The 17703-nt window shown below is 42.2% G+C and overlaps 2 protein-coding genes across 3 annotated transcripts; one reads left to right on the forward strand and one right to left on the reverse strand.

Moving 5' to 3' along the window:
* The first annotated feature begins 2409 nt into the window (after positions 1-2409).
* LOC135434740 (proteoglycan 4) lies at positions 2410-14032 on the forward strand. 2 transcript variants are annotated; one of them, XR_010437280.1, is made up of 9 exons: positions 2410-2629; positions 9074-9164; positions 9487-9671; positions 9726-9820; positions 9911-10025; positions 10819-10952; positions 11017-12487; positions 13197-13362; positions 13437-14032. XR_010437280.1 is itself a non-coding variant. In XM_064691408.1 (8 exons), exons 1-7 carry the CDS (start codon positions 2543-2545, stop codon positions 13331-13333), a joined length of 3024 nt encoding a protein of 1007 aa, XP_064547478.1. In that variant the 5' UTR covers positions 2410-2542; the 3' UTR covers positions 13334-13362; positions 13437-14032. The 2 variants fall into 2 exon arrangements, 1 of the variants encoding a protein (XP_064547478.1); XM_064691408.1 differs by having other exon boundaries at positions 11017-13362.
* Positions 13852-17565, reverse strand: mus301 (mutagen-sensitive 301). Its single transcript, XM_064691407.1, has 7 exons — positions 16708-17565; positions 16195-16647; positions 15930-16135; positions 15273-15875; positions 14339-15217; positions 14147-14281; positions 13852-14080 (listed from the first exon to the last, which is right to left on the reverse strand). Exons 1-7 carry the CDS (start codon positions 17525-17527, stop codon positions 13991-13993), a joined length of 3186 nt encoding a protein of 1061 aa, XP_064547477.1. The 5' UTR covers positions 17528-17565; the 3' UTR covers positions 13852-13990.
* Positions 17566-17703: the final 138 nt, after the last annotated feature.

Genomic DNA, 17703 nt, shown 5'->3' on the forward strand with positions numbered 1-17703 from the left:
AGCACAAATATAACGGTACTTCTTTTATTGTTCTCAGATATACTTGAAAGTCGAATGAATTATCTCTCTGTCAATTTCGTTTACATATTGCAAGAGGCCTTAATTTCTTAACATATATTTTTAACTCATTATCATTATCTGTAGTATTAATAAATTAGTTTTGATTGCTTAACAGCTAAGCCAAAAACTTAGCTGATTAAAAAGCTGCCGACAATTGCCAAACAAAATTTGACTTGCAAAAACGTGGCCAAAAAAATACAACAAAAAAATCGAAAAAAAATAAAATAAATAAACTAAATTTTTGAGAGTTGGTGACAACTAAAATAAGTTATTAAAAAACTACCGTGAACATGCTCGACTGGCAGCTACCCTGCAAAACAGGTCGCAAATGTGTTGAGCTAACTGTGTGATTATTAAACAAATTTAATTGGCAAGTTTCAGCTGTTAAGATAAATATCTAATCCAATGAAAATAACATAATTTGAAAAAACAATTAAAATAAACAATAAAGTTAACAACAGCTTCTTGAAATTAGCCATAAAGCAAGTGAGCTTAAGTTTCCTATTAAAAATGCTATCGCATCGAATGTGATTTGCAATTTTTTTTTTCTTGCACGCCAAAATGCTACAAATTTTTTATCAGACCAAATAAAACAGCTGGCAATTGGCAGCTGGCAACTGGCGACCAGTCGAGAGCTGTTTAACAGTTACAACATGTACTAAAAGCTGCAACTTGGATAGTATGCGGCATACCGGTTCGGCTAGGCGACCCACACACTCACACACACACACACACGGGGACACGCACACACTGAGAGGCGCCTCGACACATTGCTCCCGTTCTCAGCAACAGGCCCACAAGCACACAAATACATAGATGGATAATGGAGCATAGGAAACAATTGTATGAATATGAGTGGGTGCTATAAATGTAGCTCAGATGTGAGGCACACGCCGTCAGCGATAAACACTCGACGATTTGTGGCTTTGTGTGATTGTGTGTGTTAACTGTGACTGTGCCTGCTGCTGCTGCTGTTGCTCCAATTTGAATACAGGCAGCGGCAGTCACCGTCAAATTCAACTTTCACATGCGCAGATGCAGTGCAACACACTCCAAGTACTTTAGCTCTGTGACGTAATAAAACACACGCACACACACACTCACAAGCAAGCTGCAGACACAGCCTCAAGTCGTATGTGCCATAATCCGCTGCAGGCGCAACAACAACAACAACAATAATGGGGAGCAGTTGCTTTGACCGCTGATTGATTTCATTACGAGCCGCTTGAAATGCTTCACATTATTTTGCATTCAGTTGATTTTAGATTTAGTCATTTAATGTGCCTCTGTGTGTGTGCGTGCAGCTTGTATGTATATAAAATGCCTAACTAATATTTAATTGTGATCCGCACCACGCGGCGTATGCGCAATAATTCATGAGCCGTTTAAGCAATTTATATGTCTTCGGACAGCGTCCACTGCTTATTGTGTTACGGTTGTTTTGTTGCGTGTATATGTGTGTCCGCCTGTGTTTGTGTGTGTCTCTGTGTTTGTGTGATTGTGACTAATAGCAGATGGTTTTGGCCTACGTTGGTTCATTAAATGAAATGCGATGTTTTTGTTGTTGCTGCAGCAATTTGTTGTGTTATTGTTATTATGTCATTGCGGTCAGTCAGCAAATCAAGCGCTAAATATTCAAAACAAATTAACGAGCACATGAATATCAATTGTGAATCGATAATAGATCAGTCACAATGATATAAATGCATAGAAAACGTAAAGACAAATGCGGAAATGGGGTATTTTGAAAAAAATAAGTTCGCTTATGAAACAAATTCAAAAAATAATTAAAAAAAATAAATAAAATTTATATATATATATAAATCCTAAAGCTCTTCCCATTTTCTAAGGGATTTCCTAGTAATAATAAACACAGATAGAAATATAAATGATAAGCAAAGAAACCCGAATTTAATATTAAGTAATACTTGAGCAATTTTTATTTTTATGAAACAGTATACTTTAAGCACAGCATACACCATCTTTTTTTTTAAATTTTGTTAATAAATTTTGCAAGAAATTCATTAAATAAATTAAAAATAAGAGTCTAAAATCTTAATCAGCAAACCTGTTAAGCTGCTTTATAAGATTGAAGCCAGCAACTACACAGCAAATGCGGCAAAGTCGGAGCAAACGCAAAATGCAACAATAACAAAACACACAAAATACACAAAAACCAAAAACAAAGTCAAACTATTGCAGAATGTTGACGGCGGAAAAACTGTAACAAAAAGTGCTACACAAAGAAAAGCTCAAGCTCAAGCTCGCAAAGTAAACTGCCAATCACGCTCTCTCACTCCCTCTCTTTCTCTCTCTCTCTCTCTCTCTCTCTGTAGCTGTAGCGCTCTCTTGCGCTCTTTTTGCCAGAGCGCACGCGCAAAGCCGTTGCGGCGAAGCGGCAAGAAACCAGTTTCCAAGACATGCGACTGGAAACCAAATTAGCGAGCTAAAGCTTCGAGATACGTTACCAAAAGACGATTTTATGCCAACGCAAAGTTGGCCAACAATCTGCAATTTCAGTCTGCAAACGGTCAGCCAGGTGAACGGCAGCCAAGACAGGTTGGCAACAGTAAGTGGGTGTGGTTATATTCCACGAACGAAAAAAAATATTAAACGCTGCGCATGCGCTGCGTTCGCACAAGTGTATATATACATATATATATATACCTATGTATATGTAATGTGTGTGTGTGAGTGTGTGTGTGCGCGCGTTTGGCATTGTGTTGTAAAAAATTATATAAAATTTTATATGGCCAGCAAAAATTTTGCATGCAAATTGTTTATGTTAATATTAATTTGTGGCCAAAAATCAAGCGCAGTCGAAAATCTGACCAAATTGCCTGGCCAAAAGGTGTTGAATGCGCCAATCTGTGCAGCTGTATTTGTGTGAAAAACTAATGCTCAAGTGTCGTAATACCCCCAAAGAGTTTTCAATCAACGCTTTGCAAGTTGCAAAAAATTATGCTTAAATAAAGTATATATATATTTAAACAATATAAACAAACGCGTGTGCTAGCCATTAAGCAAAAAAAAAGTACAAACATACAAAATACATAAAAACAACAATAAAAATTTTCACAAGTGCACGCACACAATGCAACAAGCTGCAACACACACGCACACATTGGCAGATATATATTATGCCTCTCTGTCTTTCTCTCTCTCTCTGGCGCTGCCTGTCTGCGCATGTGTGCGTGTGTGTGCATTTTATTGTATTCATTTTGCTTTTTCTAATGCATTTTCAGCAGCATTTAAGAAAAATATTTAAAAACATTGAAAAACTTTTGTGGATTATTAAAAAAAAATATTTAAATTTGGTAGCTGCTTTTAAGGTAAGCCATGTTTTTTTTTTTTTGAATTTTTTGAATACGCTGCAAAGCTATTTTTGCTGCAGCATCTGACAATGTTAGCTCTTCAAAACTCAGGGCCAAAACTCTTGGCAAAACTTTGCAAAATTATCTCAAGCGTTGCTAATTATTTGCCATGTACTACATGTTGTTGCTGAAATCGGTTGTTGTTGTTGTTGTTGCCTGGCATTACTTGCTGAAACACACAAACAATTGCCATAATTTGTTTATACATAATTTGTTGCTTTGTATCTTGTATCTTTTGGCGTGCGCATCTTTGCAAGGCGCCCAAAACACAAACAAAAAACTGCGCCATTTTACTTTCATCACCAGCCACAGTAAACACAACAACAACAACAACAACAACGGTTACAACAACATTTTTCAAATTTTACTTTCATCCATCTGCAACGAACATATGTGCATTTTATTTTTACTTTAGTTTTATTATTTTTTAATTTCTTCGAAGCATTTTACTGCTCATTTCTTTATTTTGGCTGTTTACTTTGGCTGTTTTCCTCACGCCCAAAGAAAACATTTTAATTTGTTAATTACTGGGAAACACCAAAAGTCTTTTTGATGCGTGTGAAACTGAGATTTCTCACACAGATGCTGCTCTCCTTTTGCATATTAGCTGTGACTACTCACAACTCGGCAAAACGAACCGAACTTAAATAAATGGCAACCGGAATCGGCGATTAACTTATTTGCAGCACTGTAAACGGCTATAACAAAAAGTAAAAACAGCAACTAACAAGCGCACAAATTGAAACTGAAAACGATTTTCCAAAAGGAAATTTAGTTTTCACTTGCCATCCAAGCGACGCCTCAGAAAAAGGCAGCAAAAGCTGTGAAGATGCCAGCTGTGGAAAAACTATAAAATAAATGCAAGCTATGAAAATGAAAATTAATACGAAGATATATGACGATGTGGAAGAGTTGATAAAGGGATGAAATTTTAATTATTTAAAATATATAGTTTAATTTATTTTAAATGTTAGATATATGAAGATGAAAAATAGTTGCTATAAGGGTAGATTTAAGATGATATTTTATGTATTTAAAATATATTTTTAGCCTAATTTATTTTATCTCAATTTGCGACGTTCAGATTAGTGGCAAAATTATTGAATTTATTATGCGCACGAAAAAACAAAGAAATAGTTAATATATAGGAAGAAAATTATAACAAGAATGCCCAGTAATGAGCATTAGTCACGCTACGAGTGCTTAAGGCCAGAGTTCTATAAGCTACAAGGCCAAGAAAACTCTTGGATAGGCTTATTATAATATGTGCTCTATTGTGCAGATGACTTCATTAATAACAATCAAGTTCAGCAATTTTTTATAATTTATGGAATTATTACTCGATCTACGCCCACGCAACAACAACAACAGCAACAAAATAAAACAAATGACAGCTGTGTGACTTTATTAATTGGCAACATAATCTGCAAAATCTCACAAAACCAATTCAAGACTGACAAATGACACTACAAAGGGCAATTAGCTAAGCCCACATTAGATTGTATAACAACATGCTAAGCAAAACAGATACAAAATTAAAAAATTAAAAAAAAAAAACTGCACCACAAAATTCAGCAGAAACTCAAAACCACAACAGCTGAGGCGACCTTGAAAGAGCACCAAAAACTATAAAAAAAAATCGTAAAAAATATATATATAAAAAAAAGCGAAAGAAAAGTCCAAAATTGAACGGCTGTGCCCCAGAGATGCTAATTTCTTGTGACAACGGCGCAGTCGAGTCTTGGAACCGGCATCTGCATATTGAAGATCGGCAGCGGTCCTCGGCCGGGCCAGGTCGGAGAAACAACCGGTTGATGCTTCGCTTGGTGTATAATGTATAAATTAAAATATTATCAAGTCAAAATAAAAAGGAAAAACTATCTGGCGAAACCAGTTGCTGACGTCGGTGCGACGACACATTTCACAGAAATTCGACTGCTCGCATTTGAAATGTAAATGAAATCGAGAGTTTTAATATCGTATTTTATTTTTATTTTTTCGAAGATAGCATCAATTTAAACTGGTTACCAAGTGTGCACTCTAGACGAAAACCGAGACACGACGACCTTTTTTTGGAATGAATAAGGCATTGCATGCAAAATTTAATCGAAACGTTTTCAAAATTTATTCAAATTGTGCATTGTCTAGAGATCTATGACTCTGACTCCCGCCGACCTTAAGCCACATCCAACTCTAGCTCCAGCTGCTGATTCTAAATGCTGCTCATTGTCTAAGGCTGGCTAATATTTTAATTAGCTAACGTCATTTGACAAAATCAACTTGAAAAATACAAACATAAACCCATACACAACGAATTTATCGCTAAATTATGTGAAAAATTCAACAAATTCTGAGATTCGCGTTGTTTTTTTATCTTCTACCAATTTGCACAATTTCAAGGCACTTGCGCTCATAAAACGCAAAGAGAACTATTAAATTTGCAAATGAACAAAATAAATAATTAAGTAAAATGCACATTTAAAAACTTCCTTAATACAATTTCCGATTTTTAACAGAACTGTGACTGCGACTGCGACAAAAACTGTGACTATGATTGCGACTGAGACTCGCTTGCCCATCATTAATAATCTTTATATAGACGACAACAAACAAACACAAAAACAAAACCAACTCGAACAACAACAACAACACCAATTTACCGGTATTCGTGTGCTTGTAAGCCGTCGTGCTTAGCCTTGAATTTGAACTTGGCTAAAAGGCAATTTAACATCGAAACTTCGAGGCACATCGATACGTGTCAGCGACATGTAGACATTTAGCCAGCCGGACAGACAGCCAGACAGCCAGCTCATCTCCGGCTCCGGACAATGGTGGGCCGTAAAAAATTAGATGCTTTTATTATTATATGGTCATATGGGCGAGCGAGCAACAGCAAAATTAATATTAATATTATTAATATTATTGTTTATGACAATGCAAAATGCACCAAAATAAGGGAAACAATACATAAAGCTCAGCCATAAATTTAACTTGTTTAGCATAGCCATATATCATAAAAGCCAAAAAAAAGCAAAACAAAAAGCGGCTTAGCTTGACCTTAGATATTTGAAATAAAGGCTAAGATATAAAGAAGAATAAGCACATAGAGCACTTATTACATATTTGGAACATTGTGTGCAAGATTTATGGCAGAGGGCATTAATCATAAAAATATACATTTAAATGATCTTCAAGAGAGGGTAAAGAAGCATTTGGCTTAGATGCCAGCTCACATAATTTTGTGTTTAACTAAATATTTATATTCCCATTTATTGTATATTCTTGTTTATTATATTTATAGCTTAATATATCTATCAGCTGCGCAGTAGTTAGAACCCTTTGACATTTGAGATTTAACGAGCCTGCATTTGAGGTCGCATGAATAGAACCAGTTGGCTGCAGCTCAGCAAACTATTATCATATATTTTGTCACATGTTTATCTAAAGTCAGGCTCTCAAATGTCAGAAACCGCACACAGCTTGCGACAAACTACATCACATAAACGCACACGCTTAACAACATTTATAAAACAAAAATTAAAAAAAAAATGAAGTTAAATATCCACTTAAAATGCGCGACAATCATTTTCGTTTTGTGGAGCGGGGTGTGAACGGCGAATCTTTGAACTCCGTCACATTGGTAAAGCCCGCAAAGACGAGACGCCTTCGTCATACAAAATGCAGCTAACAGCGTTAACTGACAACAACAACAAAAATTGTGCCATGAATAAATGAAAGGCAGACGAACAGCTGCTTGGAGCTGGGCATAAATTTGAGCCCAAAATCCATTACCAAGACCCAATCAATTGAAGCTTCCTCTTTGGCAAAAAACGAAGAAAAAAAACCAAACAACGAGACGTCGCGCCGTCTGACATTTCGAAATGCGCATACGCCCCGTTGTACGAGTGAGTGTGTGTGGATGGATGGATGGATGGATAATCGAATTGAAGGCAAATCAATAAACAATGCATAATAAAACTGTTATCTGATATATATATAAAGGTAGATGGATCTATAAACAATGCCAGGCTGCCGAATTACAATGCTCCAATGAACCTTTTGCATTTGTATCTTTCAACTTTGTTTAACTAATACAACTTAAACGCTTCACTAAGCTCTCTCTACGTCTTGCTCTCTCCCTCTCTCTCTCTATCGCTGTCTGTCTTTGTTTCGCAATAAATCAACTGCAAGTGTTTGGCAGCTTGGAATTTGCAGCCACGCCAATATAGTATACTATATGCTTAAATGATATCAATATAAATAATTAAAGCACTTACTTTTTATGGCAGCTGCCGCTTTTGAAATTTGATTTGGTTTTTGCTTTTGCATTTTTTTTCTTTTGATTTTGTGTTTGGTTTTTGCCTTTGCTTTTCATATATATATTTGCACAGCCAATTAAAACGCATTGAAAATGAAAGTGTTGCCGCATTGTAATTGTAATCTATTGTTCACTTTTCAATTTGATATAGTTATGCATTGTCCGACCGCCTCTCTGCACGTGTATGTGTGTCTGTGTGTGTGTTTGTGTGTGTGACTATGCTTTTGTTGTTGCCCTTTCGCTGCGCTTTACGCCTTACGTAAGTGACATTGAAGGCAGCTGCTAATTATGCAATTACTGCTTCAACTGAATCAAGTCTTTAAATTAACGGAAACTCAACGGAAATTGTACAAAACTGTTGCACATACATTAAAGCATGGCACAACATGATAAAAGCTTTTATCATTATCATTTTCTTTTATTAAAATATCGAGCTGCAAATTATGCACACATTCATTTTTTATTTATTAAACAAAAATTGTATATAGGAAGTACTTTTTTTGTCAAAAAATTGCCCATTATTATAAATAGTACAATTCATATTGTTTATTTTTTAGCAAAAGTAACTTACATCCGAAATAATATTAAGATAAAATATAAATTTTTATTAATTATAGAAAGAAAAAAAGCCTCCATTCAGGCTCCAATTAGTATATTGTAAAATAAATTCGCCTTATCTATGTATATATACTATATACTATGTCGAAAGACAAATAATTATGATAAAATTATTGCACAAAAGTTAACCCAAAGAACTACAATTGATTATGATTAAAAACTATTTAGTTACATTAAAATATGGGCTAACTTAACTAGGCAAAAGATTCAGTTTCACTTTTTCCATATATATGAACTAGTCATAGATAGAGCATAGAAAATTGTACGCATCTATGTCTAGAACACTTTCTACGACCATAACTAGATATAGTACACTCACACACTCACGCACACACACACACCTGCTGTGCATTTCTTTTCCGCCACAAGCTGACTGACTGTCAGCTAAAAAAGTAACGTTAATCAAGACATGTGCGAGTTGCAGTTAGGTGTAGCTCCAAAAAAGACAAAAGAAAAAAAATACTTGTGGATTGCGTGCCGAAAATGTTAAGTGAAGAACTCAACGGAACGGACTCCAGAGACATTTCTTTGCAACGTTCAGTGACTTTTTCACTTGGCACAAAGAGCATAAATCTTGGCCTGCGCTCGTCGGGGTGTGTTTTTACTGGCGAATTCTCGCATTTCTTACAACATTTTTATTTGGTTTCTTTCCTTTGTGAAATTTACATAATTTTGTTATTATTTCTTTGTTTTTTTTTTCAAGCAAACCAAAGCGGGAAATAAAAATTTCAACAGCAACTGCACAGACGTCATAATGAAAAGAGCCAAACGCTGGCTGTTCATGACAGCGACAGGTGAGTTAAATTCCCCCCACCCCCCCTTCCACTCTACCCACCGTAAATGCTTGAGGAAAGGTTATTCAGGCGCTGCAATAACTTAATCGTTGCTCTGCACTTGCAACGAACTGGATTATGCTGCACAGCGAATAGCAGCCGAAACTCCCGAAAAATAACTGCCACCGGTCGCTGCATGTGCTGTGATATAATGCAATGGTCGCTGATAGCGGCGGGCAGTCGAGCGCATAAACTGCTCCGATTATGCAATTAAACAAAAACCAGATACAGTTTTTACACATAATTTTTATATAAATACCTGCCCTCCTTTTCATCCGTACAGTGCTGTTGTTGGGTCTGATTGGCTCCGCGGATGCTGCGCTGCCCTTCAAGAAGGTCTCCATTGCCAAAACACCTGCCTCTACAACCAGCACAAGCACAACGACTACCGAAAGTTCAGAACCTGCCACAGAAAAACAAGATCTGCCACAGCCCACCGGCGAGGGGGAGGAGAGCAAGGGGAACAAGGTGCTTAATTAGTTTTATTTGCAGTTACGATTTCTAATATATCTCTTTAAATAGGCGGACAATGTGACGCTGTCGAAAAACTCCAAATTGACGGGAATACCGCAAATTGATTATGTCTGGGATCCAAATTTGCCACGAGAGCTGAGAGGGTGGGTCTATAAAATATGTAGTTGGATATGATTTTGTATTCGAACTTTATTCGATAAGTCCTTAACAATTGTATCTCATCTTCTTTGCAGCTTCAATCTCTCGAGCTATCCTTTCTTGTCTACCGTTCCACCCATGGATGAGATTCACTTCAAGTGCGAGGGCCTCCACGACGGTTTTTATGCCTCAATTGAGTACAAATGTCAGGTGAGTGAATAAGTGAATGAGAGACCATATGGCTTTGACTCCTACTTCAAGGAATCCTTTAATTATATAAAGAATAGTTTCTCTGCCGTAGCTATCGTTTTCTATCTCTCTTTCCGTCTCGCTAACAATCATATTTCCTCTTGATCGCACCCTCTTTTTTTCTAGTTATCTCTCTCTCTCTCTCTCTCTCTCTCTCTCTCTCTCTCTCTCTCTCCCCCCCCCCCCCCCCCCCTGCTATGAATGTCTCTCTTTTTTTGTATTTCTAGCTTGCTTGAAAAAGTAACTCTTTTTTAATCAAACTATTACCTAAAGGGTCGTACTTCAATTCATGAAAATCGCATAGAAAGGCTTCTTTCTAATGATGCTGTCAAATGCTGTTAACTCCCTCCCTATCTCAAAACCAAAGGGAGGGTCACTAGAGCCAGACAAATTACATGTTTTTTCTTATGTATGTTGACCTTGTGCTCAACAGCGCAACGGGAATGTAGTGGGTGGGGGAGGGGAAGGGGTCGTTATCCAATTGGTCAAGTTGAACAGCGCGCAATATGAGCTACCACGTAACTCATGTCCAGTAATTTCTCTTTTTGCCGCCGTCTTGCGGCTTACGTGCCCAAAGGCGAAGCCAAAAAGAAAAACATTAAAAAAAACTTGTCTGCGTGTCGATCTTGACCTCAAATTGGATTTTGTTTGCCTGGCGAAGAGACGTTAAACAGACGGCGTTCACACCTCCATCTGGCCAAGACTTTAGTTAGTTATTTACGAATTTTACTAACTGCGCTTTTATCATTTGCAGATCTATCATCATTGCGTCTACGGTATACGACACGATTTCCTCTGCGCCAATTTCACGGCCTTCGATCAGCGCACCTTCATCTGTCACTTTGCCTCCGATGTGGACTGCGAGGGCTCCCAAAAGTACTGGAACAGGTGAGAGCAAGTCGAACATGATTTAGATAATTGAACGTAACTAACTTAAGCTCTTGGTCCATAGAAATGATGAGCTTTACATGGCCACCACGACGTCGTCGACGAGCACCACCACAACGGAACCACCACCAGCCCCGCCCAGACGTCGGGCGCAGCGACCCTATCATCGACCCTACAACCGCCGCCCCGTGGATGACTACTATTATGACGAGTCTGACGATGAGTACTATGAGGAGCGCTACAGTCGTCGCAATCCACGGCCGCGTCCGCGAAAGCCGCAACTGCAACTGGACTACGACGATGAGTACGAGGATAAGCAAGTGGGGGAAAAGCCGCTACGACGCAACCGCAATCGCTACAGGGACGAGGATGAGCTCGTTGACGAGGACTATGATGATCGGCGCAATCGACCAGGTGCTCGGCGTGGCAAGCCCCAGCCGGCAGCTGGCGGACGTGGTAAGGCATCTCCTCGCAAGCCGGGACGCGTTGATGAGCGTCGCAGCTTCAATGAGGAACGCGTCGCCGACGAGCCACGTCGTTCAGGTGGCAGACGCCGCAGCAGTGAGAAGCGCACGACACCATCTACGGTAGCCGTGCTGGACGAGCTTGATGAGTATGAGAAGCCCTACGGGCTGGACCAAGAGGAGGCAGCCGAAGAGCAAACACCGCAGAAAGTCAAAACAACGCCCAAGCCGTTGACTGAGTTTGTTACGCCCAAAGCGGCGGCTGCCTCCGTCTATGCCCGTCCCCGTGCACCCCCGCGCATAGCACGTCCCGTGCCCGTCAATGAGAAGAAGAAGTTCTCCTATCCCGTGCAGAAGATCACGGCTACCACACACGCTCCGGCAGGTGGTGAACAGGAGGATGATGATTACTATCAAGACCGTGAACAGCAGGACGAGGACTACGAGCAGCCGGCCCAGCCAGCACGCAATGCGCCACGCAGACGCACTGCAGCCCCCAAAGAACAGAAGCCCACACGCTCAACTCTGCGCAAGCCAGTAACAGACAAGAAGGCGCTGCTGGACGAGGAGGATGACTACGAGGCCGAGCCAACGCCACGCCGCAAGCGTCCACAGGCCAGCAGAGCTCGTGCGCCGGCTGCTGATGTGGACTTCGTGGACGATGTGGATTACGAGGAGCGGCCAGCACCTGCTCGAGCGCAGCGAGTGCGCCCCAAACCAGCTGTACCCGCACCACGTAAGCCTGCAGCGCGCCCAAGACAACCCATTGTGCAGGAGGACGAAGAGGAGCATGTCGAGCCCGCCAGTGAAGAGCAGCCAGCACAACAACGTGTGGCATCGGCGCTCACGAAATCCAACTCCTTTGTGGGCATAACCCCGGCTCGACGCAATCAAAAACTAGCGCTAGCCAATCGACAACGTGCGTTGCCCACGTCCAGGACAACAGCAGCGCCCGCACTGGAAGAGGAACTACCCGAGGAGGAGCCACTGCAGCCAGAGCACGCGGAGCCAGATGAGGTTGATGAGCCGTTGGCGCCAGCAGCGCCAGCCAAACCCCTGCGACCCGCTTCGGTACGTGTGGTCAAGCGACCCTTCCTGCCCTCGCGTGGTGGCAGCCCATATTTGCCGCGTGGCCTTCAGCCGGTGGGCGTGGCAGTGCGGCCGCAACTGACCAGCGAAACGCGCACCACAGACAGCACGCCCATCGACATGGGCTCAACCATATCGGGCGTGCGCCTGCTGGAGCATGGAGCACCGCTGCTGCGCGGCGAACAGCCGGGCAGTGACAGTGACGGTGACGGTGACAGTGAGACTGACAGCGATGAGCTGCCGGCACCGTCGCCCAACCCACCGCGCACCACATTGCCGCCACGCAGCGCACTGCCCACATCGGTAACGCCTAGGCGGCCAGAGCCACAGCCACAGCCGGTCAAGCTCAATCTGGACGAACTCTATGAGAACGACTACGATGTGACGCTGAACGATGCGCTCGATCCCACGCTTAAACCGCTTACGCCACTGCATCCACATCAGCATCAGAATCAGCATCAGCATGCCAACTATCAGAGCCGGCCCTATGCTAGTGCGTATGTCGCACCCGCTGCCAGCGGGGCGTACAATCCATTTGCCGGCCATGGCAATAACAACTATCAACAGCAGGCATCCATCTATCAGAATCATTCGCCGTCATCATCCCATGCATCCGCTTCGCAGTCACAGCCTCAGTCTCAGTCACATTCGCCACCGAACTATCATAGTGATTCCTATTTCTCATCGACAGATATACGCCGGAGAGCGATTGTCCCGGCGCAGGTCTCGCGTGCACATCGACACGAATACGCTGCCGGAGGAGCAGTGAGCAGCACCCAAACGGGCGCACGTCATGCCCAGCATTACTACGATGAGTTTGCATATTAGTCGCGGTTACAAGTCTGTGAAAAATCAAGGTAAATATAATGATAGCCTGATAAAATTGATATAGCGAATACCGTTGTGATATATCCATGTTGTTTCCTTTCAGTTTCTTCAGCTGTAAATAACTAGAAGGCGTACCAGGTGCCTAGGCAACTGCTTTTCTACACTATCTTTTTCTTTTTGATATATTTTAGTCCTCCTCCTTAGCCGCAAGCTAATTATAATATTTTTTTCTATAGTTAAAGTTGAATCAGGCAAAATTTCCAAACACACAATTTGCGCTTAACTTTTACGTGAAACAGAGAAGCAAAAAAATTATTAATATATACATTATATAATACTCAATTGTCGTGATAGTAGCCGAGACAAAAGTAACTTTCAAGTTTTGTCTGCTAATTTTTATGTAGTACACAAACAACAACAATAACAACCATCAACAGCCGCTGCGCTTAGCTAAATACTTGAATGCGGTAAACAAATTGAACAAAAAACAACAAAAAAAAACAAATTAATTTAAATTTAGTATGCAAAAACATTTTGTGTGCGTGTATTATTTAAGCTGTATTCTAGGCTCAAGTCGAGTGCTTAAACAAAATTAAAACTATGATACAAAACAACTAAAAAAAAAGCAAAAACAATAACCTTAACTTTAATATACATTTAACTTGATTGCGTTTCGCTTGTGCAAAGGCAGCTCTTCAGCGCCTCAGTTGCCTCCTCCAGATGATCCAGTTTTTTCATTAATATTATCTAAACAGACAAAAGCGAATAGAGGATTAAATATAGATATAACATATAGGATATAGAGGTAATAACCTTAGCAGCCGATATAATTTCCGTGGCCACTTTGAGTGGCATAAATTCCACAGCTTTGACCAGCGCAATGGGACGCGTCTTGGCCACATCCTCAATGGTTCTGAAGCCCGCCGCATAAAGCTGCTTGGCTCGATTCTGAAAAGTACAAATAAATTATAAGCGATTATTTAATTAATCAAGGTAAGCCCTCACAATCTTAACAGCGGGCAGCTCTAGCAGCGACTCCAGTTCCAGCGTGCCGCAGCGATCCATTTTTTGATTGATGCGCTCAAACAGTGGCCTATAGCACCAAAACTCATCCATTTGCTCGCACAGACGCACTATGGCGCTAGCCGCCGCCGTGCACTGACTGATTAGCTGCTGCAGCGTGCCGCGCTCCACATTGTACTTGCTGGCCACGGTGGGTAACGGCAAGAGCGCCAGTACATCAGCTAAAATGAGGACTTTGTACAAGCGATTCAATTGCACGGCCAACGGACCCTGCACCGACTGCGTCTTGGCTAGCCTGGCCGCATGCGCCTCCGTAAAGCCCAACTGCTTGAACAACGCCTGTGTCTGTGGCGACAAAGATGTATATTCGCGAAAGAGTATGTTGGCATCAGCAGGGAACATTTCATCGCCACGCTCATTGGAATTGAAGCAGACAACCAGGTACAGCAGATGCACATAGCTGGTGAGTATGAGCTGCTGCTGCGCCTGCTGCAGCTCTCTGTGTATCGCAAAGGCGCGTTTGTAATCAATGCCCGCCTTGAATGCGGCGCGCCCAATGTTGGTTAGCTGAAAGCGTGTGGATTGGCTTATGAGCAGACGACGATCGGAAGCCGAGCGACTGGTCTGATTAACATCCTGTGTAGTCATAATATCCGAGCTATTGGGCTTGCCCTTAGGCGCAGTTTCTCTTAGTTGCAGCACCTTGTTCTTGAACATATCACGCAAAATGCGCAGCACCAGCTCATCAACGGCTACTTCCAAGGCGCCAGCCTGCACGGCCAGCAAAGTGCTATTGACCAGACGGTTGAGATCGCGTCGGCAATCAGCCAGGTTCAAGCCAATGACGCTCAGTATTAAAGACTGGAAAGAAAGAGGATCTCAGTCTTGGAGTGGGACCCAGAGGGCACTGCCTCACCTGTAAGCCAACGGCATCTAGCTGATCCAGCGAGCTTAGCGCTTTGTCCATGGGCGAGAATAGCATTTGCCCCACAAGAGCATTGTCCTTGCTCTGCGTTATCAGAATACTCTCGCCCGCCTCGCCTAGACCTGCGCGTCCAGCTCGTCCAACCATTTGTTTGTACTTGCACAACGTCATGAACTCTTGTCCGACATAGGGCGCACGTATAATCACACGCTTGGCGGGCAAATTCACGCCCGCCGCCAGCGTGGAGGTGCAACAAATTACCGTGATAACGCCGAATCGATATGCGGTCTCAATATATTTGCGTTCGTCCGTCGTCAGTCCCGAGTGATGATAGGCAATGCCGTAGGGCAACGTTTTTGCCAGCACGGGACTTAGAATGCCACACATCTTGTCCAGAGCGTTCATAAGATCGGCTTTCTCACTCTGGCGATGCTCAAAGAACTTTTGCTTGGGCACAATGCGGCTAAGTAGCAGTGCGACATTCTCACAATTCTTGCGCGTGGGACAAAACACCAGACAGCAATGCTCCGGCGCACATTCGCTTATTAAACCCGCCAGATGATCTGGATCAGCGCGCTCCACAGCGGCGCTGTACTGTAAAGGAGTAAAGAAAGTTAATATTGGCCGCTAAACTGAAGACAGACTGACATTGTAGCTAACGGTGCGCTGAGGCACAAATATCTCCTCGAGCGTTTGCCCAGCGGAATTGATTTCCAGCAAATCATGTCCACATTTGATGTACTCCCTTAGCTCTACTGGACGAAAGCCACGCGTATAAACATCTGCATTGAGAAAAGCCGAAATTTCATTCAGATTTCCAATGGTGGCGCTCATGCCCACAATTTGAATGTTGGCTAAAATGGAGATGGAACAGTTAGCAACTGTGAAGGAGTATATGGAGTTATATAGATACCATTCAAAAACATGACCTTGGTCAAAAAAGCCTCCAATGTAGCGCCGCGGCCGCGCTCGCCAATCAAATGCAGCTCATCAACAACCACCAGACCGATCTCGTGTGGTCGTTGTGCATCAATCAAGCTGTCCATAAGCACGGCGCCTTTCTCAATGGATGCGATAAACAAGCTGTGTCGCTTGCGTTGTGGTTGTGGCGGACATTTGCCCTTGCCCGCCGTATATTCATCCACAATGAAGTCTAGCGCAATGGCAAACGGTGACATGGCGCTCACCTTTTCCTGCACTATGGACACATAGGGCAGTATGAAGAGCACATTGCGTTGACGGCAGAGCAGCTCGCGAAGCATTAGGATTTCGGCAACCAAAGTCTTGCCGCCGCTAGTGGGCAGCGCATAAATTAGATTTTTGCGCTTACGTATGGCAGGCAGATTCAGACACTCATCCTGCCACTCTAAAAGGGTTCCATATAAGTAATAGTCGAAACATGCCGAAATATTAACAACTTACTCACCATATAAACTTTTGATGCCCTTATGCTCGAATATTAAATTCTTCACCCTGTCTGGCAGACCGTAGAAATCGCCCTTACTGGGAAAACTGTTGTCGTCCACTTCCTTGGCGGTTTCGAATTCGGCAAACGCCTGCGACTGCCAGTCCAGCTGATCGAGCGCCGCCAGTTCTTGTTGTGCCTGCAGCATGGATCGATTTTGCAGAGCTTCATATGTTTCGTATTGTGTTCCCTGCACAATGCCTTCCAGAATGGACTTGGATATGAATGACATGGATGTCGACATGACTATGGAATCCTCTTTGGCTTGTGGGGCAATCATTTGTGTTCTCTCTGGAGATTTTGGTACCTTAAAGGCTATTGCATCCATAAAAAGTTGCGTATTTTGTGCTACTGGATCGCTGTAATCATCAGCGCCATGGAAAATATCAATTTCAGCCATGCTCAAGTCTTTTAGGTTGATTTCCTTGAAACTCTGCTCCTTTGGGCTCTTCTGGCCCAGTTCAATCCTCGGCGCTGCTTCCTCTGCGCTGGCCAATGAAATATCGCCAAAAAGACTATCATCCGATTGGCTCTGATGAAATTTATTGCTGGTTGGACTGCTGAAAGGTGCCGACACAACAGCATCTTGTCCGCTAAACAATTCCTCCAGCTTGGCATGGGAAAAGAAACTGGCATCGTTGTCCGGCCAAAATATACTCTCGCTCATCTGCATGGTGCCTGCACCGCTTGTGCCTGGTTTATTGTGGTCGACACAAATGCGTTTAGCATTAACATTATTTTCTGGTGTTGAATCTTTGTTTCTGAACTGTTTTCTTGACATAATGTACGGAAATCATAACTCAAATGCATCGCGCCAAAATGTGCAACACAGCTGATTTTACATATGGCAGTGTTGCCACTTAGGACTTACATTTGCATTAGTATTTTCTGCAAGTCCTGGTATTTTATTCGACCCTCGAGCTTTGTGGTGCTAAATCAGTTCTAATAGCAAAAAGT

Source organism: Drosophila montana, unplaced genomic scaffold (genome assembly GCF_035044405.1).
Source record: "Drosophila montana isolate Dmon_TW-CO22-7 unplaced genomic scaffold, ASM3504440v1 contig_3438_1, whole genome shotgun sequence".
NCBI classification, from domain to species: domain Eukaryota; kingdom Metazoa; phylum Arthropoda; class Insecta; order Diptera; family Drosophilidae; genus Drosophila; species Drosophila montana.